We start from the raw sequence: 23,366 nt of genomic DNA on the forward strand, positions 1-23,366 counted from the left end.
AGTTCCAACAATGACAATGTGGTTCTTATAGGAAATGGTTAAAATTAAGGAGTTCTCGACACTCTCAAACCTAAATCTGACTTTTCTCAATCATGAAATAATATGAGAGTAGAGTGGACAACTTTTTAAGGCAAGCTCATAAAAAAAAATCCTACAAAGTACAAAACTTCACTGCAGATGCCATGTTGAAACTTGAGACGAATTTCAACAAACCAAAGGCAAGTGGCATAACTAGCACAGCGTGTCGACAACCTTGTGCCAAAGAATGTCTGGTGCTTCAGACACGGCTGTTCCTCTGCTTAAAAAAATGTCTATTTCCACATCTAACACCACAGAACTGCACTGCTGTCACTAATACAGCTCAACTGACAATATTTAAACAAGGTCCGGATCTACATTTAGATCACAGCAGAAAAGAAATTTGCTAAGAAAACCATTATTCACATGGCTGCTTCCTCGTAGATGGTTTTGTAACACAGAAACCAGAAGAGTACAGAGTGATAATTAACCGGTTTGATGTGTGCAGAGACATTAAGCTTGTGTAGTTGTTTTTCATTTACATGTATGTGTTTGTGGTGCATGACTTCATCAAGGTCACCCTAATGGATCAGTGTGTGTCTGCACGTCAGCAATGTTCATTTCAGAGGCTGCCTTCATAGCCTTAATTAACTGTAAGGCTTTCATACAGTCTAAAAGTGTCAGTGTACAAGAGTGACTGGCAATAGTCTCATTAAATTTTTCAAACAAATCGCAACAAAACACATTTACTCACTTATTATCTTTGTGATATTAATTACAGCCTGACAATACCGAATCTTTGAGACCAATATTGATATCTGAGAGCTCCAAAAATCAGATAGTGATATATCTCACAATAGGATCCCTGTTTTGTTTGTGTTTTACTTTATCCATGATATATATAAGAAGTATGGCATTTTGTAGTTGCAAAATAAACTCATCACTGCCCTTTGGTGGTTAAACAATGTCATGGAGACACTGTTTCTAAAGTTACATTCAGACTGCAGCTAAACGTGAGGATTTATTTGCTCATAGGAGACTCAGGTCTGTTATTTCATGACAGTGTGAACAGCACAAATCATACAGAATTTGATCTTTTCAATTCTGATTTGGACCAATTTCATATGTAGTCCTAAATGTGATAGCAGTCTGATTTTCTGTAATGTGAACAGTCATGTCAGAATTCATGCAACTTTGTCTTGTTGTGAGACTCCTGAAGCGCAGCTACAAGTAGCCCCTCACATCCTGACAGTTTGGATGAAATCTGTTTCTGTGAAGTCATTCAGGTAATGGTGCCAACACTCCTGGCTCTGATTCCACATCCACACGCACCATTGGACAGACGGAGCAGACATTGCTTCACAAAAATCCATAATTATGCAGACACTGATTTGCAGTCAGTTCATATTGACCGATATGTCAGCCCATTTATCAACTTACCTCTAATATCTAATATAAAGAGATTTCTGCCTCTACCATAGAGGTGAAAGAAATTGTGTTAGTGATGCTAGAAGCGTTGCTGGGAAATACTTAAAACATGGTCTCACAAATGCATGTTGTAATTACTTATAGACTGTGGATACATTTCATTTAGCATTATATATTTGCTTCCATGAAAGATGTTAAGACTGATTCCTGATAATAAACATTTCCTGGACCTAAATCTCAAATTAGACCAGCAATTAGTTAAACCCTCCCTTCAAACTGTAGGCCATTGCCCCTGAAAATCACTTTCTGAAATGCAGCAATGACCCTTTCAAGAAGGCTCAAAGCGATTGTTCTGGTGCATAAGGGGGTCAAACGGAGATCCCTAGAGATCAGAGGTGGAGGATGGGAGGGTGCTTGGCAGCATGACTTGTTTACAGGAAGTTGTTGTATGAAGAAGGCAGCCAACCAGCAGAGGAGCTGAGTCCTATAGAGACAGATGAAGAGAGAGAGAGGGAGCATTCCTGCTGTCAGCTATTTCCTGTAACTGTGGATTGTGTTAAGAGGACGGGGCATGCATCATTATTTTCCTCAAACTCAAAGAATGATGTTGTCTTGTCCACAACTCTCCAGAACTGTTGTTACTCTGTCAACTATGAAAAACAAGACATTCAGAAAACTGGCACAAAGCAGGACATGAGCAGTGGGGCCCTATATTTCCTGTGACGTGAGACAGGATTCAACTATGGAAGTTAAACATAAAAGTGTACATTAACCAGTGTGCTACGGGCAGGTTACTCCAAGCAGAGCTTCTCAAATGATAAACCAGAGTGCCTCGGCTATTTTTGAGAGGAGAGATATTGATAGCATTGAGGATTGTCCTGTGAAAGCAGACTTTTTGGATAACAAAATGGAACAAAAATGGGCTGAGTAAGTTGGGAAGACAAAGCAGAATGGAAACTGAGACAAAAAACAAGCAGGACTTGAGAAATGCATCTGTCACATTAAGCTCTATATTAAACCAAAAGAAAATATTCTGCTTCAGACAGCTGTGTAATTCATTATTTCTAATTAATACACTAGCTGCTGAAAACTTACTGTATGGTTTTGGGAGTCACATTAAATATTCACTCTGACTGTATGATCAAAAACATGAAGCTTCTGTTATTTCAGTTCGTCACACCTCGAAGCCAACACACAACAGTTAGAGACAGAAACTCCAATCAGCTGCCAGGAGCAAAGAAAATCCAGCTGCTGTCATTATGAATTACATCCACTCTACACACCTTGGTTACATTAAGACGGGAGCAATGTTTATTTGTATAAATGTCTCCTTTTTTTGGACAGAGAAAGCTACAATTACAGAAATGGGTCACAGAAGCCCAAGATGGACTTTGCAGAGTAAACACCAAGGCGTTAGCCAACTGACTTCCTGAGGTCTGATAGCATCTCCCTACACAAAATCACAGGCTGTAAACAACCACTTCTAAGAAAGCTCTGGAGTACCTTTAAAGTGCATTCAACCAGATTGAACACCAATTTTCTCCTGAGATATCAGAGCCAAAGGCAAGCTCACAGTCAACAGTGGCAAGTGAGCTGCTTCATGCTGACTGGAGCTTTCAATCACTGATGACACATTTGACATCGATTAACTTAATGAGGCAAGACATGAAGAGACATTGCTGTGTGTGGGCACACTTGTCTGTGGGTTTTAAATTCAATAAACTGGTTTGCAGAAGATTTTATGCATGAGAACAGGTAGGTACTAGGCTTTGGTGTTTGGACAAATATATTGGCTAATGGCAACTGTCCATCGTGGGCTGTTTTTGGGCGATTTTTGTCATTCTAATTTGCTAATTTAATGGTCTGCCTCGAAAGAATGAGTGAAAGCCACTAGTCAGTGACAGAGTCTGTTCATTTTCACACCCTAACTCTGTGAATTAAAGGTTTATTTGACCAAACCAGAGTTGGTGAACAGTGGAAAGACTACCAAAGGCAGAGTTAACAAAGCAATTAGTCTGATAAGAGAAAGTCTTTCAGACTTTTAGAGTTTAACCTTGCATAATGCAAAGTTCTTCACTAGTTCCTATTGATAAAGTTGATATGACCATTTGATTAATGTAATTCCAGTATTTCATTCATTCCAGTATTCACTCTCTCTTAACTTTGTTTTGGTCTCAACCACCTCCTAAGGGAAGTATCAGGCTCTTCAGCTGTTAAATGCTTCAGCTGTTAAATGCTCCACTATGTAAATGTAACCGATTAACCAGGTCAAATGACACACATGAGCAGACATAAGGTTAACACACACTGGCAGCTTATGACGCATGTCATAACACCCATATCCATTGTTTTCTATGTAAGTCCACATACACACTGGAGGTGTCCCGACACGTCATCGAATCTCAACTGGGCAGGCAACTACTCTGTTTTCATTGCTAAAAAACAGCAATTTTATAGCATTTGCTCCTGAATCATACATTTCCCAGCTACTGACTGAAGCTTTGTCAAACATGACATGCAGCCCTGGAGAAGTCCAAAACTTCTCTTTCTCTACTTTCAATCCCTGTACCTGTAGCAGAGAGATGAATGTTTGGCTTTGACTTAAAAACAAATCCCAAAAGCCAAGCTGTCTCTTTAAGACACTCTACACCATCGTCTTAATGACCAGGCTCAGCCATTTCAGGGTTTTTCCTGGTTTTGTCATGTTCATGTCTCGAAGTATTAATTGATTACATGAGAGGCATATCAATGACGCGTATTTTCCCCAGCAACAAGAGCATATATTCATGAAATGGTACGACAACAGTGTCTCCGTTGGACTGTTTGGGCTGGGATACAAGAGCCCTTTGTGTTCAGTATGTCCTTGAGAGGGAGATGTGGTTAAAAAGTTAGTCTTTTATCAGCTGTGTGTGTGTGTGTGTGTGTGTGTGTGTGTGTGTGTGTGTGTGTGTGTGTGTGTGTGTGTGTGTGTGTGTGTGTGTGTGTGTGTGTACCTAAGTGTGTGTGTTCATGAAACAGAGACTCTATTAGGTAAAATATCTTTCAAAAGAGTCCACATGTCCTTGGCCCTGTCACATTTGACAGATCATCTGATACATAGCTCTCTCCACTGCATGCAGGAATGTGCTAATATTTGCCCCATCCATCAGACGGCGGTCGCATTCAAAATATTAAAGAATGTTTTCGGAGGGTGAAAGAAAGCGTAGGAGAGGGGCAGAAACACCTGGACCTGATGCCAAGAGCTTCTTTTTCATTCACTAAAGACTGCACTCAAATATGCACTCTCTCAGCACCTAGCACTCGAGGTTCAGACCATGAGAGCGCGACACGGTTTTATGTAACATGTTTATGACGTCATGACAGACGGACTTTCATTAGCTTGTGACCGGGTTCAGTTTAAGATCTTTGTTTATCCTGAAACACAACAGCCTCCATAAAGAGAGGCCACTGTCTCTTGCTGCTCAGCTTTTCTGGCTGACCTGGTCCTCAGTTCTTGCTGATCAGCAACCTGACTTCAAGGTTTTCAAAACCACCAAAGAGCTTAACAAGCAGCCAAGAAGCACGGAGGGAAAGGAAGAGCGAAAATATCTGCTAATTCTCAACTCCCTCTGGACGTCACAACTCACTGGCAGAAATGAGCCCACACACTGATCCACGCCATTGTTTCAATATCTGCAGAAAGACCAGTTTTGTGCACTATAGACAAAAAGAGGATTGAGCTGGTTGAGTCAGATCATTTTAAACGGAGCATCTTGGGTGATGAGTTGCATAAATGTCCTGGTGGTACGGAATTCAGCTCTTACTACTGGACCCAAGATAATACAGACCACATAAAAGCCTTTACAACACACACACACACACACACACACACACACACACACACACACACACACACACACACACACTGAACATTTGAGGTGTAAACACACACCAGCATGTGTTGCTGGCCAGAAGTGATGGAAAAGCAGAACCTCTCAGCTGAAACTAAAATACTGATGAATTATACTCTGAACGTATATTCTGTGCATAACCTGGTGTCTCTGGATAGCAGTTTAAGGCTCTGACAGCCTCAATGTATCTCTATGTGAAGGAAAACCACCAAGGTTGATGCTACTGGCAGTTGCACATAGCCATGCCTATGTAATTACCCACATGGTTCGCCACGGTGCCACGATATAGCTCAACTGACCAGGTGGAACCAATTCTTCGAATCTTTTTTTATCTCCTTTTTTTTTTTTTTTACCCATTTCAGCTCTTTTTTTCAAAGTAATCATGGCATAGTTTCTGTGGAAAAGAGGAAAAACCCTTCTGTGTAACCTAGATATGAGCATGCACAGCTGCAGAGGCAGGCATGTGGAAAACGGGCTTATATCCATCTGAGCTGCAGCGGGGGGGCAAGAATTTGTGTCACAGAGCTGACCTCTAACACACAGTCTGTGACTTTCCAAGGATGTGAAGTGGATAAGATGCATTCTTGTTTGTCTCAGTCTTAAAGTCAGAGTTTAGCTGAGCCAACAATAACAATGACATCTTACACATCACCTGAGTTGTTGCCAATCTTCTGTACAAAGAGTAGATTTGTCAGTGTTTATCAGCTTCAAGTAGGTTAAAAATGTTAAGTTAAGACTGGATTTTTTTCTCTGGCATTAAATGGGATGTTTCAGTCTAACTGTGCAATTCATAAGCAACATCAGCAAAAAAAAAAAGCAACCCTGTATGTTCTTTTATAAACAGTTGTTATGTAAATATTCTGAACAGAGTGCAAGAAAATAAAGAAGTGAGACAAGAGACGTGCCATGTCATCACTTATTCAAAAATCTCTCTTTCTCTAACCTTCACTAAGTACTTTAAGTTGGGTGAACTTAAACCTAGAAGCGACAATTCAGGAAACATTTACCTCAGCTGTCTGTGGAGCTGTAAATGTGCATGGACCAAATGACATTTTGTCATTCCGACTTTTTAATGCACTAATTCAAGATGTGAAGAAAAACACATGACTGGAAATTCACTTTAAACCATCCTCTGGCTTCCAATGCTCGCGTTAACATTATTACTCCTGACATAAGTAGTCAGTGAATGAATTAAGATAACTTGAATTGACCTCATACAGGAAACCATCATATAATGACAAGGCTCAACAGCTTCAGCTCTTTCAGTTTAAATTATCTGGAATTTGCGTAACCAAGTCAAGCTGCGCTGGTTAATGGCATTATGAAAATGGTGCTCCAAGACAAAACCACCAGCAATTTCCTATAGGTTATAGGCTGTCTACTTTTAGATTTATAAATTGTGAGCTTTAAGAAGAAGCATGTACCATTTATCCTGAATATCAACAGGTTCTGACAAGTGTTTATGAGCTGAGAGGCTCACAAACACAGCTGACAGTGTTTGTAGTGAGAATTCAAAGCCAATGGTGAACTGCTTGTAGCTGAGCAAACAATGTTCAATGAACTAACATCCTGAGAAATGAAGGCAAAACATCTCATGGTGTGTAAATGTTGACATGGGATGTAGAGTGCGTGAAGACAACAGGTTATAATGTGACGTACACAAGTTCTATTACACTGTGGCTGCCAGTTTATTATTATTACACAGCAAAATCTAAAGAAATGTCAATTAAGAGGTGCAACCTGCATCGAGCCAGGGTGACTTGATTTTTGTGTAAATCACAGAGTAGAATCCGATCTATAGCAACAAGTGTCAAAGCAAAGTCAGAGGCTCAGATTATAGGTCAGGTTGTATCAATGTCACCATACAAGCGTTCAACACAAGCCAACACTGGCAGGCATCAGGGCAGCCTGTCATACTCGATCAGCACACACAGCCAAACATGTCTTTAAAGAAGAAAAACACCAACACAGCAACAACAATTGTTTTCTGTCATGTCTGAATTACAACACAAACTGACACACTAAAAATAGGGTTAAGTAGATCTTAGGTCGGACTTCAAGCTACTACACACCCACATGCTGCAGCCAGGCCCATGCAGCTTAGACTGCAAATATAATTCAATATCAGCATGGATGTGTCATGAGGGCCAATGAAAAGTGGAAGTAGATTTTCTTCTCTAAATAAGCACTTTGTCTCTCTGTGGTTGATAACTTCAGCTGAGCTGGAGCGAGATGGTCTTGTGACCTGAACAACACTCGAGTGGATACCTGACTGCTTCAAAGAAATTAAATACTCTCTCCTCTCAACAACTGTGGCTGAGGTTCCCTTCAGCAAGACCCTGAACAGGGCCGTTCCTGTAGAGCTGTTCCTATCTAACAATAATCAACTCTCAGGCATGTATTTAAGTGTATGACTGGGAAGTACTGATTAACAGCAAGCGCATTAGATTAAGCTCAATTTATCAAAGACCTATACTGATAACATGAGATTTAACACTTCCAGCAACACTTCATTTAACCACTCTCTCCTCCACCACTGCAGTTATGAAAAGGCTGTTCAAATGATCACCTACACAGTTAATATTCTGCCAATGCCCGTTGATAAAAGTTTTATACAACGCACTTATCACAATTTCTAATCATTGGCGGCATTCAGATATCCTTGAAGGGGCAGATCACTCCAAAACACAAACCTTTTCCTCTCACCTGCTTGCACATTTTGAATGAGATAAGCTGTACAACACACCTAACAGCATTGCCATGTCAAGCACCATAACTATCTGGATGGATGGAGACCAGGGAAGAGGAAAGTTACTTTCATTGTGATGTTGAGTGAACAACCCTCCTTTTAAAAGTGCCTGGTGACAGGCCAAGCTCACTCCTGTTCAAATGAATGGAGAACAGAGAAGAATTTCCTCAATAGCTTTGTGTTGACAGTCCTGTCCAGTGAGAGGGGAAGGTCATTGTTTGATCTGCACAATAGAAAGGGTTTGAGGGAGAAAATGAGAGCTAAAGAAAGCCAGTAACGTCCCTAGAGTTTGCATTATAGTCTATAAGATAAGATCAGAAGGGTTTACGTTGTAATCTCTTAAAAAAACTCATATAAACATTCATGGTGGACCCAGAGCTTTCCATATTTAAACTACGAAGCACTCAGCGAGAGCATGCCTTCGCCCCTGTTGTTCTAAAGGTGTTAATGTTTGATTTCTTTTTTAAATCTACATAATCTGGATCTAGATCTGCACCACATTCACACAGATAATCATGTGATAAATGAACGGGGCGTTTTTTATTCAAGTCAGCAGATGAAGGAGCTCCTGAGAGAGCAGAGAAAATGCTCAGAAATGCATATATTTCAAGATTTGTGGATCCACATCTGCACCAAAAAACAACCACTTGCTGTTTAACCTGAGGCCTAAGAAGAAGTTGCATTAAATTTCACTGAAATCTGCTACTAAGTGTAAAATTAAAATAAAACATTGAGTTCATGTTAAAATTAAAGCTCCCTAACTAACTAACAAGCAGATGTTAAATCTGCCATTGCAGTGGGAAAACAAATAATTACATGAGTATGTTGTGGTAAGAACAGAAAGTATGTAAATGTGCATTTGGTCTTCCATAATTACTGTCACTTCAGATTTCTGCATTAAATCTTTGCTGTTTTGCACATGACATGCACAGTATGTCAAATGCAGTACTCAGATCTGTACGTGTGTGTGTACTGCATATGACATGTACAGTACACAGAGCATGGACAAAGAAAACTGCATGAGTACAATCTCCGATAAAATCTCTATGACAGTGACCATCAGCAAAGTAAAAGTCCCACTTTTAGTTTCATGTTTGTTGTATCTCCCAACGCGAACCGCTGAAGTCCAAACTGGAGCAGGAAAAGTCCCAGTTCACAGATCTGATCCGGCTTATCTGCCTTTTTGCCTATTTGAGCGATAACTTGGTCTAATTACAGCTCACGGAGCTGCTGCTTGCATCCGCCGGGACATTTTTCTTCGTTCAAAAGACTCAGCTGAAAAAAATAAACAAATAAATAAGCCAGTCTGGTTGTTTCAGCCTGCTTGTTGCATTCATGGTTTAAACTAACATTGCTATGACCAAATATGGTCACACTGTGGAGATTTGGGCTACTTTTACGCGCACCTTGCTACTTTTTTACACAACTTCTAGGCTTTTCCCCCCTCCCCGTACCGGTTTCCTAACCGCTGTCTAAAAGTTCAGTCCTCCTGCTGTTTTCGAAAAACTGGCGGCTGTGTGTTACCTCCGAGTTTCTCCTCACATCCATGGCTGCTGACATTTTGAGATTATAATCCCTTTGCGACGCACAAATCCGGTTCCTCTCCGCCTTGGCAAACTTTGGCTAGCTACCTGCCCTCCTCCATAAACTCCGACTTATGTCTTTCCAACCAAAACCGACTCAAAAAAAAAAAAGAAAAGAAAAGAAAAAAAGCCCTCCTTTCTCCTTTCTCCCCTCTTCACAGCCTGCTGCAGAGTGGGAGGCAGGACTTGTTGCCATGGGAACGGGTTGTTTGCCCCCCGCTTTTCTCGGGCTTTGCCCCCCACCCGCTGCCCTCCCTCCGCCGGGCATTCAGCCGCTCTCTCTCCCTTGTTTATTGTTACGGTGGGCCGCGGAGTGCGGATGAATATTCACGAGTTGAAGGCTGCTGATGGGATGAAATCATGTTGGCCGCATTGCAACACATTGTCATGCTGAAAGCCTCCGCTGGGCCCGCCGGTCAACAGGAATACATTACACCCACACAAAGATGTCTTTCATTTATCTGAGATGGATGTGCAACCGAGCTGCACGGACACACTGACTCACGTGTGTGCACAAATACATTTTAGTGACTTTGTTATATATTTAAGGCATATCGTCAGCAATAGAAGAGAAGTAGAGGAAGAGAAGTATTCAGATCCTAAACTTCAAAATGATGGCTTTGAACGTAAAATCTTAATCTTAAAAAATAAGTATTAACTATAGTGGTGATATAAAAGTACATATTTCCCTCTCAAATGTAGTGGAGTGCAAGTGTAAAGCAACGTAAAATGAAGTACTTCAGTACAGTACTTGAGCAAACATACTTTTCCACCACTGGTCCAGGATTTAAGATCTTGCTTCAGCAAAAACATACACTGATATTATGCAGCAAAGTTCACACTGTCAGTGATAAATTGTTAGAAATCCACTTTTTATTATTTTCACTGATGCATTTACACATCGACAGCATTTTAATGTTATGTCTGATTGAAAGGATCATTTAATCTTTAGTATTTTTGTTTGTAGCTGAGCATGTAGTAGTACACATGTAGTTTAGCAGTATAAAATCAAATCAAATGGTAATACTTAACTAAAGCACAAATACATCAGAAGAGTTACTTCTGACTTAATGCTACTTAACGTGCCATGAAAATCTTGTTTTTGCTGACTGCCAGTGGTTTCACCTTGCTGCAGTGATGTAGAGGTGCACATCAAAAAGCCAGAGAGGGCAGTGAAACGCTGCTTTCCAGCCTGGTGTTGAGCCGCTCTTTAAGTACAATAATTTACAACTCTGACTCCAAAAAGGTTTGGACTCTGCGTAAAACTGAAATAAAAACAGAATGCAGTCATTTTCAAACCAACTGAGTTCGCCGACAACGGCTTTACAAAATGTTCCTGAGCTCAAGTATTAATATCCTTCATACATTCATGTGTTCACAAAGTGGTGAACCTCGCTCCATCCTTGCTTGTGAACGACTGAGCCTTTCCAGGATGACCTTTTCACACCCAATCATGATACTCTCACCTGTTACCAATGAACCTATTTACCTGTGGAATGTTCCAAACAGGTGTTTTTGGAGCACGCCACGTCTTTACCAGTGTTTAGTTGCTCCTGTCCCAACTTGTTTGAAATGTGTTCCAGCTATCAAATTAAGAATAAGCAGATTGGATGGAGTTCAATGGAGCTGATGAGGTCAAACATAAAATATATTGTCTTTGTACTGCTTTCAGAGTGTTTGTCAGAAAAGATTAGCAAATGATCACATTCTGTTTTAATTATGTTTTACACAGCATCCCGTCTTTTCTGGAAGTGGGGCTGTATTAAATGTACATAGGTACATTCCACAATTGCACATCTCTCAGTATATCATATAGAGCCACTGCTGTGGAGCAGAACCACAGGTCAAAACTTGAGGCAACCACAAAAATGAAAGAACTCACCCAAAGTGTAATATCCCCCCTCTAGGTTTGACTCAACTCCAACCAAATTAAACCACTTAACTCTGTCTGTGCTGCGGTTCGGGAGCATTCACAGAAAAATAAGGAGCATCTTTGTCATGTCAGCTCATGAAAACCATTTCAGGCTGTGTGCTGTGCACGTTCATTTAGCAGACAACAACACCATGAGAAAGCCACATGAATTTCAAACTTGTACAGCACGCTTCTCCTTCTCCAAGCAGTCAGTGTCCATTAAAAGGTATTCGTCTGCTCACTATAAAACATAAGGACGTGAGTAAAGCTTGTTCATATGCACCGAGCTTCACAACAGAAGACAAGAGCGAGACATGAGACATAAACAAAATACATTTCTAAGAAGAAACCATTTGTTTTCTAGCTAATCCTCGGATTTTGACACCTTTTGGAATCCGATTTATCATCACGTTTAAAACATAGCTTGGACTTCTGTTTGCTGGACAGTCAGAGGCTGATGGAGGATATGTCTTGTCCCAGAAAAAACACCACAAAGTAACAGTAAGTTTAATCTGCTGATGATGACTGTGTGATACAGTTAAACGCTCAAGAACAAGCAAGTGGACCTTGGCTGGAGACTGTTTTGTCGGCTCTTTCCAAGGTCAAAGTTGAACTATGAAGCTCAGCACCAAAAAGCTCCTGTTCACACGATATCAGGCGAACGGATTCCAAACCTCACGACATCAAACATGAAATCCACGCATCTTCCCGTGCTGCCGCGTGTGACATCCTTACACCGAATGCCGAAGCACTACTCATCCATAAAACCTGCTCCTTGCAGTCACTCAGGGTGTCTTATCATCCCACAGACTTGGGAACAGAGGAAGTCACAAAAACCCAGACATCCGTCATCATGGTTCGTAACATCAAGTCAGCAGGAAGCCCATAGAGCTCTGCCGCTGTGCTGCTTTTCTCAGAGACCCACTCAAAACCTTTCAAGGCCTCATAAAAAGATCGTCCTTCCTGAAAACACTGCAAACCCTCTCTGTCTGAGCACAAAACACAGAGCGGCTGACTGCTATTTGTGGGATGTTTTACCAGGACATGACATAAGCTCACACTCTCATGGAATTCATTGTTTCCATTGGTCCGAGTGCCATCTGCATTTCTCATTAAAGGCCACATCCTCTTGTTGCACGACATGGGAGCATGACACAAAGTTCAAGTCAACATGTAACATATATCATGAAGTCCTGACATCCATGACAGGACTCCCCACAGTGTCATGCAAAGCTCCAATAGCTTAATGTACGTTATTTCAGAGCTGCGGTACATTTCAGGGTTGGCCGCAGAGCTCTGATGCTGTAAATCTTTGGTCTTTATTCTCATGATTACACACCTGCTAAAGCCACAGTCACACAGGAGTTTATTTTCTCAAATAAAATCCCTAAACCTTACGTGTGTTTGTTAAGGATCTGCTGTGAATCCCAAATCCTAAAACACTCAGGGGGATTATTCCACAGCTCTATGGGGATTTTTCCACCTACACTCCAAAAAATTCAGCACAGATCCTTCCCTTCAGCTTCTGGACGTGCCAACGGGTTCGAGGGTTATTTGAAAATGTTGAACCCATTTGAGTAGAGAACAACAAAAACTCTATTAATCATTCTTAATAAGAATATGTGCGGATGGTCTCAGAAACAGACCTGAGGCAGGATTATGTTGAGTCAGACTGACGTGTCGAGTCAACGCTCCTGACAGCACTGACGGAGGAGACACAGCCAGTGAAGACGCCTCTGCTGACTGACACAATAAGATGCAAGTGTCTCAATGAAAGTGTCTGAAAATAATAAATAGCATGCAACTACTCTTTCATCTTTTTCTTGTAATATCTGAATGAAAAACCCTCTGGCTTTGTAGATTGTTACTGGAGCTGTTCTGTGGTTGTTCAGCGAGAATAACCAGGAATGTAATCATGCTGTTTGATTAGTCAGATCTATAAGAGCTTACAGCCACAGGCGCACTTCAAACCTGTTTTGACTGCATGGTTTTTATTTGTTTTTTTAGCCAGTTTTAAATCCCACAGAGTTAAAGCTATCAAATGCATCCTTCAATTTATCATCACCTAACATAGACAATGACACTGAATAATGCTTTGTGCGTTTGTGTTGGCGAGGATGACTTGTTACAGTATGTACCAATAACAATCATCTATTCACTTCACTCTGACTCCGACTACTCTGACCAACCAGGTCATTCTTTGATTAGTGTTTTGTCTGCATACATGAACTTTCATCTTTCACTCAACAACAAGTTAACACCGAGTTACCTTTTCTACAAATGCTTTGAATAAGTGCAGCTGCAGTCTCGCAGCTCAATGTGCCAGCAGAGCAGCAGGGTTTATGACAGGGACATTCCTATATGTCATTCTGTTCTTAGCTCTTCACCGCACAGCAGCTACAACATCAGTCTGACTATTGGCTCAGAAACCTTGTGTGAGTGTGTGTGGGTGTGGGTGTGTGTGTGTGTGTGTGTGTGTGTGGGGGGGGGGGGGGGGGGGGGTGTCTCAGAAAGACAGAAAAAAAAAAATAACTGAAACTTGTAGGGACATGAAAGAAAAGGTAAGCACAGGTGAGTGCATCCACACTGTCTGAGGGGTGCATGAAACGACGTCTATTTAGATGGATCAAATTCAAAGGCTGAAGCGCCCCCTGTAGGCCGACCTACGCAAATGCAGCAGCAAAGCTGAGAAGAGCTACGTTTCCCCTCCAAACATCAAAGTAGAGGATTAGACAGCACACCAACATCGATCAAAGTCAGCGTGTGTGGATAACTTCATGTTCATCATGTCAACAACACAGCAGACTCAAAAATACAAAGAGAAGGTCCTCTTCTGTTATCCACTCAGCTGTGTAAAGATGCTGCAAAGTTACTAAAAAGTGTCAAATTTCGTTGGATTTCTATGCATACAACATTTAATGAGGTGAAACAAAGAAAGCCTACCTGTCTCTCTGTGTTGTTGCAGTGTTTGTTCAAAGATCCATTGTCTAAAAGTCTCTGTGTCGCTCTCTGTCTCTGCAGCCTGAAAACTGATTTTTTTTTTCCTGCGGAAAAATAGTCTCCTCCGTATAACTTCACGCAATGAGGGAAAAAAAAAGGAAAAGTAGACTGCACAGGAAATGATGACGCAGCTGTATGGAAATCACTTTGCTTAGAAGATACTCAGGGTTTGTAAAGATTTGCAGAATAAATGATGTTGTCACAGTTTTGTGCAACAGATTTGAAGAAATCTGCTCATTTTTCCAGTTTGCAGTCAATACAGTAACTGAAGAAGTTCAGTCTGACTGTGCTATGAACTATAAACCAGGTGGGGTTATTTAAGGTATCTTTCCCCAAATCAAACTGTAAACATGTCTGTAAAGTACTTATAGGAAGTTCTATTGACCAGATGAATCCAGATCCAGAGTATTTTTCCATTGGCAGTGTCTTGAATTGCCAACACACTGAACAGAAATCATCAAAAGGGTCAGAGATTTACAGCTAGAAGTCATCTCACCAATGTTTAAAAAGCTTTATGTGGATCCAAGGCTGGATGAGCAACTGACCTGTGGCCCCAGATCCTCAGGGACCCCTGACTTGTGGCTAATTCGCTCGATCATATAACAACAAATGTGTACTTTTTAAATATTGAGGGTCCTAACTTAGCTCTTCCATTGTTACCAGATGTTTAGGTCCTGTTTCATAGTTGGACTGTGTCAAAAAAATTTTAACCTTCAACATTTAAGTTGAACTGCATCCCAAAACAACAGCGTTTCAATGATCACAGACGTAAAGCAAACCTGACACAGTAAAAGTCCAGGGTAGAAATACTGCCTGATTGGGCTGTGGTGGCTTGAAGGGTAGAGAGGCGAGCCTGTTATCCGTTCAATCCCCCAGACTGGCAAGATAAATGAGGGTGGGGATATGTGAAAGTCATCACTTGCCCCTTCCTCATTACCACCACTGCAGTCCTTGAGCAAAGCCACTGCAGCTGCTCTGTGGTTGCACTGAGCAGCTTCCAGGTGTGAACATGTAACTGTGAATGTAATTAGGGTGTTCCTGAAAAGGACAGCTTTGCTTTCAATGAAACTCTTCTGAATAAATAAAGGTTAAAAAAAATCTATGACAAAATAAGCTAGGGAACGTGTGTGTGGGAGGGGTCTAGTTTAGTTAAAGCAACTGCATTACAAATGCTAGAATCACAAATATTACATAAATTTATTTCAAAGTTAAAGGTCCACATATACAATAGTTAAGAACACTTTCAAAGGTCTCCCAGCAGTGGTTCTTCGTCCACTCTGCCCATGTACACAGCCCCAATATACACAAAATAAACTTCTATGAACTCAGAGTAACACCGCCATCATAATAAGGACCTTCATAAAGGAACTGAAGTTTGACCAATCACACAGGCCTGCCGAAGTAAAAGACATTTGTTGAGGCAGCTGAAGAGGGCACTGATTTCAACAGATGATCAACAGATGAGGATCAACAGCACGGCTAAGTTTACTATGACATCACCAAGAGATGGCGCCCATTTCAGCAACAAGGTTCAGTGTAAATATCAAATGCCATGTAACGCATTAAATGATGGATTTCACACCAGTTATCAGACATTAAACATTGTGGTAGGAATGACAGATTGAAAACACACTTAGAAAAGATGGATTATAAAACATGCATCTTCAAAAGAAGGCTGAAAGATTTAGGCTTTACACCATTTCCTTTCTCCTGTGGTGAGAGCAGTAGTTGCAAGTTAGTTTTTGGGTGGAAAATAGCCACCAGCTACATGTTAACAGGTCATTACTGGTCCAGTTATCCAGCCATGATGAGTGGCATCAGCCAACATCTGGATGTTTTACTCTTGTTTTATCTCACATTTATTAGTCTATGCCATCAAGTTTTTCATTGCAATTTCTCCTGTGACTTGGCACTCCTGCAAACCCAACTGCAGGCAGAGGGGAAATTCAGCTTCTGGAAACACCACTTAAGACTGTTCGTTCAAGATTGTGCAAAAATGAATTCTCTGTAATCTCTTGTGCTGCCTGCAGACTAAATAAGAGCTCCCAGCTTTGATTACACATCTGCCAGGGACTGTTGTTCTATAGATCCAGATTTCTTCACCATGTTCACCTCAGAGGAGTCGCATTTGATGAGCTACAAACCACAAATGAGAGAAAGGAAGTGATATAAACAGGGTTCTGTCACAGTGGGGTTTTCTCTTTTTTCTTTTTTTGCTCCACCAGTAACGCTCGCTTGCACGGCAGTTTAACTGAGAACAACATGGCGGTCGAACACAGATTTCCTCTGTTCCTGGACCTGCCTCCTCCAGCGCTGCTGGGCATGCTCCACTTTGTTCAGCATGTTGGGTCGAGAGTGTGAGCGGGACAGAACGTTGTGAGCATTGGCGAAAGGCTGCTGGTCCTGCAAACACAAAATGGGGAAAAAAGGCATGACATAGATCAATCATTGATCTGTCTTGTAAGACACGTAAAACCCGAATTTTAGCTTCCTGTGGTTACCTGCATGTTTAACTGTGAAATGCATACAAAAACATACATTATATGTATTGCCCCTGACTATTTTACCCCATAAAATGCCTTTTAAAACATATTTTACATTACATTTTTAATGTGTTCTTTATTCTGTGTCTCTATGCTTTTTGCTAAGTTTTGTTTTATTGAATTTTCTGAACTGAATTTTCTTGATTTTTTCATAATTAGTAACTTGCTTTTGAAAAGTGCCATAAAATAAAGCTGCTATGGTTACTTACAGGAAAAAAAAAAAACACACATAAAAAAAAGTAAATGCAAAAACACGATCGAGAGGATCACTGCTGCCATCTGTGACCAACGTTATCAGTCGGGCAGCCTCTCTGTATCAAAGACCAAACATTACAAGCCCAGCATTTCCTCTGTAATTAATGGAGCAGCAGAGCTTCCGGCTCTACTGGTTTTGCTTACAAATCTCTCTCCACTTCTTTTGGTCGCAGTGACATTTTATAAGCTCCTGTGCACAAATGGTCTAAACCTTGGGCCAGATGATTCTAGTATTACTGTCATACACTTTCTCTAGCGTGGTAATTTTCCTGTTCTGCTGCTGAGCCATAAACACAGGGAACGCAAAATTCATTACATATCTTCCATTATTTCCAAACAAACAGAAAACCTGAACATTAGCATTTCGTGCATTACCCAGATTTCTGGCAGTGATCTGGTGGCAGTCTGCACAGTGTCACTGACTGTGTGAAACATTTTGGTTCTTGCTACTGCTTGGTCACATTTTACAGAAAAAGCTTTTTTGTTTTTCAGAGCAACCTCTCATGTAACACTTCCTCTTTCCTGAACTCTGCCAGTGAAAACACAGAGTGCTCAGAAAGGCAGCAGCAGTTCCCCCTCTCCCCTCAGGCAAAGACACTCACTGTTTTCCTTTCTTAATATCTGAACCCTGTGTCACACCAAATCGATTTACTGCTTTTTCTATGCACTTTGAGCTCATGCTTGTTTGCTGAAATAGAAATGACAACTACACGAGTTACTCGATTACTCTTGGACATTTAAAGGCAAAAAACCTAAATCTGTTTCTGCATGCACTGCAATCGTGAGATCACTCTAAAATCCTTGTTTACTCCAAGTTGGCTCATTTCTACTTGTTTCTATACATTTAGTGGGAACTGGCTTAACCTGCTAAGCGATATTATGAGTGAGCATCCGTTAGTGCTTGAGCAAATTTTCCTGTTCTCAGTCATTGTAATGCCTGTGTTTACATAAACAAGCACGTTTTGACCAGCAGAAACGTAGCTACATTAACCCACCTTCTTCTAATCACAAGACCAGATGAAGAAACCTGGTCTCTCGTTTACATGATGTTTAAGAATCATGTTAGTGGCAAAAGCATGTAGAGCTGATCTGAACAGAAAATGGTTTGACGCTGCCCGCATCCTGCACTGCTGCAGCTCTTTGCCTGTCATTGTGGTTACTAATGGATCTGATACAGAGTGAGAAAGCACATTTAAAAACTATGCACCACTCCCTGTGGTAGGTCTCACCTATACAGCACAGCTCACAGGATCTGAACCGGCTGCTCTAACACTTTGCCCAAATAAACTGCTGTCAAACTTGACATTTACATGATGATCTCAGCTAATGGCTGCTGATTCAGAAGTTATTTGTTGTTTTTCATGTGTCATTTGGTGATATGGAGCATTTGTGGCACATTCCAAATCCACCTCTTTAATTGCCTTGAAGGATAAATAACATGTGAGATTTGGTACAAAAGGACATTGTTGACACATACATGAAATTCTTGTGACAAGGAAGAATTCAGTGTAACTCGTTTTCTGGGTAGAAGGGTAATTAGCACGATATAGAATATTACTGCACTTTCTTATTGTGAGCTGCAAGAGGAACACATACCCCAACGTCATCGTCACTTTGGATAAGCTGCGAGTGTCCGAACAGACGCCTCTTCAACATGGGCTCCAGCAGAGTCAGGTAGACCATATAGAGCAGCAGCAGGCCCAGAATGGAGAGGTACATTATGATGGTAACCTAAATGCATACAATGATTAGTGACTGCTTTGGGTTCTTTCAATGTGTGTCGATCCAATCGCAGAAAACACAGCGGCTTAAATAACACAATCAGTTAACTAATCAATCAGTCGAATGACAGACAATTTATCTGCAGCTATTTTAATAATAATTTAAATATAAAATAAAATATCAAATATATAAATATTTTATTTTATATAAAATATAAAATAAAATATTTTAATCTATTAATTATTTAGGGTAAATATCAGCCAGAAAAGCCAAACATTCACTGATTCCAGCTTCTAAAATGTGAGGATGAGTTGCTTTTCTCGATTTTAATTGTACATTTAATATCTTTGGGTTTTTTAATTGCTGTCAAAACAAACAGATTATTCAAATTAAGGGAAATATTCCGGTCATTTTTCACAATTTTTTTGGCATTTTACAGACCAACTGAAATGTAGCCCTGCAGTGACGTAAGTGACAAAACAAATGTAATGTAGGGAACAATCCCTCACTCTCTGACTCACAAGCTTCACTGTCAGCTTACCTTAATGGTTCCTGAGCTCCTCTCTTCATATTTGCACTCACAGCGTAAACAGTAAGCCTCCACATCTTTTCCGTCAACTGGCATGGGTTCAACTACATGGAGACAGTTACTGAAAAGACAGAGAATAACATTAACAGGCCAGCAGAAAGCGGGAAATGGACAGTGCGGTGTCACGTCACTCGACATACCAGTCCTTGAGAGAAACATTTTGCTTGTAGATTTGACCCTGGATGTCTCTGTATGGCGGACAGATGCATTTACAACGGATGTCTTCAGAGTTCTGTAACAGACAGATCACATGCATCAGATCTGTTTTTCATTTATTTTCATCTTTTCCCTCGTCACACATTTTGCTCACAATCTGGTTTAAGCTTATATTTTTTCAGTGTTTCATTATTTTCTCCTTTCCTTCCCTTTGCTACTGAATCCTTCTATATTGATGTTATATCATTATCATTACACACCCCCACACCCACCCTTATATATATATATATATATATATATATATATATATATATATACCATATTATCTTACTGTGTTCTCTTAATCTAAATCATGTGAAGCACTTTGTTGACCTCACAAGCGCTATATAAAGAAAACTATTGTTAGTAAGTAGTAGTTTGTCTTGTCTATACATTCAGTTGCACAGTGGCAGTACATACTGTACGTCTATCTAAATACATTGTTGGTTAGTGATTGAACAGTTTCAGATATATATTAACTTCCCTGCACCGAGCTAGCTAAACCTGACGCGGTCTTATACAACAGCCACGCAATAAATCCAACCTTCAATGGGGATATGGAGTTCAGTTTTCGTTGAACCTATAGCTCAGTTCACCATCATAAACGGCCGCTGGGTGTACGCAGCTGTCATAGGGCTGGGCGATATGGCTGAAAACTCTATTGCGATATAAGTGTTTTATATTGGTCGATATCGATAATTATTGATATTTTTTATGACCTATTTAAAATTAGGACTGGGAGAAAAACACATTCAATTTAAAAAATTTTATTTTAAATTTAACCTTCCTCTGGTTATAATCCCCTCAGCTATCAAGGCAGAAAGGAAATGTCAACACAACCATGGAAAACACTCAAATAATAAATGTAAAAAAAGTATAAAAATGTAAACAGAGAGAAACCTGAGAACTTTTTTTCTGCAGGTTTAGTGCAGAAAGTTCACAAGCTGATTCACCTTCTGCTGAATAAAATGTTTTCAAATATGTGCAGTGTTTTGTAAACATAGCAGAAACTGAGGTGGACTTGATATCTGTAACATACAAACAAACAAACAAACAAACAAACATGATAGACAGTACAGTAAGACTGACTGAACTATAAAACCAGCCTAGACATATGAACAACTTTAGTCACTCTTCTTACTCTACACATACATGAACTATTCAATTATATTTTTATTGCAAGTGTGTTTCAGGAAAAAAAAAAAAAGCACGTGTAAGACATGTTTGTAACCTGGCTCCTCCACAGTGCTCAGTGAAGCATGGCTTTAGCTATATGATATGCCGCTGCCTCCGTCACGTCTTCGTGCCTTTTAGATGATTTGACATCAGGCACTGAAGCAGATACCTCTGCATGGTGGTTAGCTGCTTGTGCGGTGGTGCTGCGGTTGGCGGATGTTGGCGAATACGGCTGCGCTCCAAAGAGTGAGCGCGGCTAAGGTGGTTAAATAAGTTTGTGGTATTACCGGTCTTGGTGGGGACGACAGTCTTGCATAAGTTACAGACCACATTGGTCTGACTACGGTCGGACTTATAAAATCCAAAAAACTCCATACTGGCGAGCTGACTTTCTCTGTTTTATCGACAATTTCTTAGCTTGCTGCAGCGCTCACTTTCTCATCTCACTCCTCGCGAAGCATCAAACACGAGATAACGACATGGCACAACCGAACTGATAATGTTATATGATTGGCGTGTTAGCGTGTCTCTCTCACTGATTAGCAATTACTCCCTACGTTGCTCAGTTACCTGAGAGCGAGTGCCTTTGTTCATGCAACCAACCTCGCTTAGCAACTTCAGGTTTCTTCCGACGAAGAAAAAAAATTATCGAATGTTTTATCGAACGCATTTTTTATATTATTGATGACGTGTCTATCGCGAGACATATCGCTATCGTTTTTATCGCCCAGCCCTAAGCTGTCATATGATCACACAGTATAGGCACATAACTCAGCAGCTCAACGTTAGCAACCTTTGCGACGTTTATAATCGTCGCTGGAAAGTCCAAATCCCAGGATATCGACAGTTAGCTAAACTCTTCTTAACGTTAGCTAACTGTCAAGACTCAAGAGACAATTAATCCTTGGAGATTTAGAGAGAAGATCATTTAGTTTACTAGACCGTCATCATCATCATCATTTGCTCTGTGATGCTAGCTAACCTAGCTAACATTAGCCTTACCTTCGCTGTCACTTGGCTTAATAGCACAAAACAAGCTAAAGAGAGAGCCTCGAGAAGAAGCACAGACTTCATCTTTACAAACTGACACTGATTTTCACTGTCCAACCGTTCAACTGTTTCCAGAAACAGTGTAAGAAAAAAAACACCCTAATCACTGACGACGTTTGCCATCAAGCTAATTCAGGGATAAACTATGGATGTATAAACACGTCCAGCAGCTGACTTGTGGTTTCCGGAAATGGCGGCTGATTTCCGCCACTGGGAGCGCTCCATTATTATATGAAGAGTACCAGGCGGTCGGTCCAATGTCATTTACCCGTTGTCCTATTAGGTCTCTACACCCTTCACGTGCAGTGCCACAAACCATCCTTACAGTTGGTCCGGGATGTCTCTGCATTTGAAACGAACGCACCATTTGTTTCGGCATTGTTGCAAACAGTCGGATGACCAAATTATGGTTCAGGGAACAGCAAGAGGACGTGGAGTACAGAGGAACAGGTCAATAGTGAGATATGGCACATTGGCTATGAAGAATAGATAACAATACACCAGAAATGTAATATGTATAGTCATGTTGTTATTCATGAACTATAGACCAAAAATAGTTCTAATTAGATTACTGTGACTTTATTTTATGGAACTGTGGCTGATCTATATTAGGAATAGAGTACATTCAAATGCCAGTACACAGAGTGTCCTCTCACAAATACATTAAGGCATTTTGTTCTTCTTCTTTGCGCTCCTTGGTATCTTTTATTTACATAAACTTAGTGCACAGGTCTCCTAAAGTTTTGTCTGAATATTGGAAACCTACTACTGCAAACCTGGAGTAAGATAAAAAATAAAACTTTATTAATCGCCAGAAGGGAAATTAAGCATTACAGGATAACAAGACGTCGACCAGAAATACTGTATGTATGAACAGGGTACAGATAAGGAGAAAAAAGTACACAAATAGCAATCAAGATACCCCAACCAGTGAACATAAATGAAATGTATGTACAAAAAAAAGTGTGTTTTCCTAATCACATAAATGTGAAATGACACAAAAAGAACACCATACACTTCTAAAATTAGTAGTTCAGGAACATATTTAGTTATAGTCAGACAGCAATTCATGTCATTGTGTGTTTTCATACCTAAATAAGAGAGTGGAGCGTTCTGCATTCATGTCTAAATACCATTTCTCTGCTGAGGATATCAAAACTTTAACTGGTCTAACAGAGCAGCATTGTGTGAATGAAATGTATGAACAAATGGCTGAAATACCGCTCAAATAATTAAAAAAAAATCCTGCTTTGTGC

The 23,366-nt window shown here is 40.4% G+C and overlaps 2 protein-coding genes across 3 annotated transcripts in view; both read right to left on the minus strand.

Moving 5' to 3' along the window:
- dennd2b (DENN domain containing 2B) overlaps nt 1-14,573 on the minus strand; it is a 46,892-nt gene extending 32,319 nt beyond the window's left edge. The window contains exon 1 of one of the 2 annotated variants that reach the window (XM_070966788.1): nt 14,524-14,573. The gene's annotated coding sequence lies outside the window, so the exon portion shown is untranslated. Of the gene's footprint in view, nt 1-9,609; nt 9,865-14,523 lie in introns of those variants that run through there. The other variant, XM_070966780.1, reaches the window with a different exon arrangement.
- Nucleotides 14,574-15,758: 1,185 nt separating this feature from the next.
- tmem9b (TMEM9 domain family, member B) lies at nt 15,759-22,302 on the minus strand. Its single transcript, XM_070969603.1, has 5 exons — nt 22,063-22,302; nt 19,830-19,921; nt 19,642-19,750; nt 18,975-19,109; nt 15,759-16,983 (listed from the first exon to the last, which is right to left on the minus strand). Exons 1-5 carry the CDS (start codon nt 22,132-22,134, stop codon nt 16,828-16,830), a joined length of 564 nt encoding a protein of 187 aa, XP_070825704.1. The 5' UTR covers nt 22,135-22,302; the 3' UTR covers nt 15,759-16,827.
- Between the last annotated feature and the right edge of the window lie 1,064 nt (nt 22,303-23,366).

The sequence above is a fragment of the Chaetodon trifascialis genome, chromosome 1 (genome assembly GCF_039877785.1).
Source record: "Chaetodon trifascialis isolate fChaTrf1 chromosome 1, fChaTrf1.hap1, whole genome shotgun sequence".
Lineage (NCBI taxonomy): Eukaryota > Metazoa > Chordata > Actinopteri > Chaetodontiformes > Chaetodontidae > Chaetodon > Chaetodon trifascialis.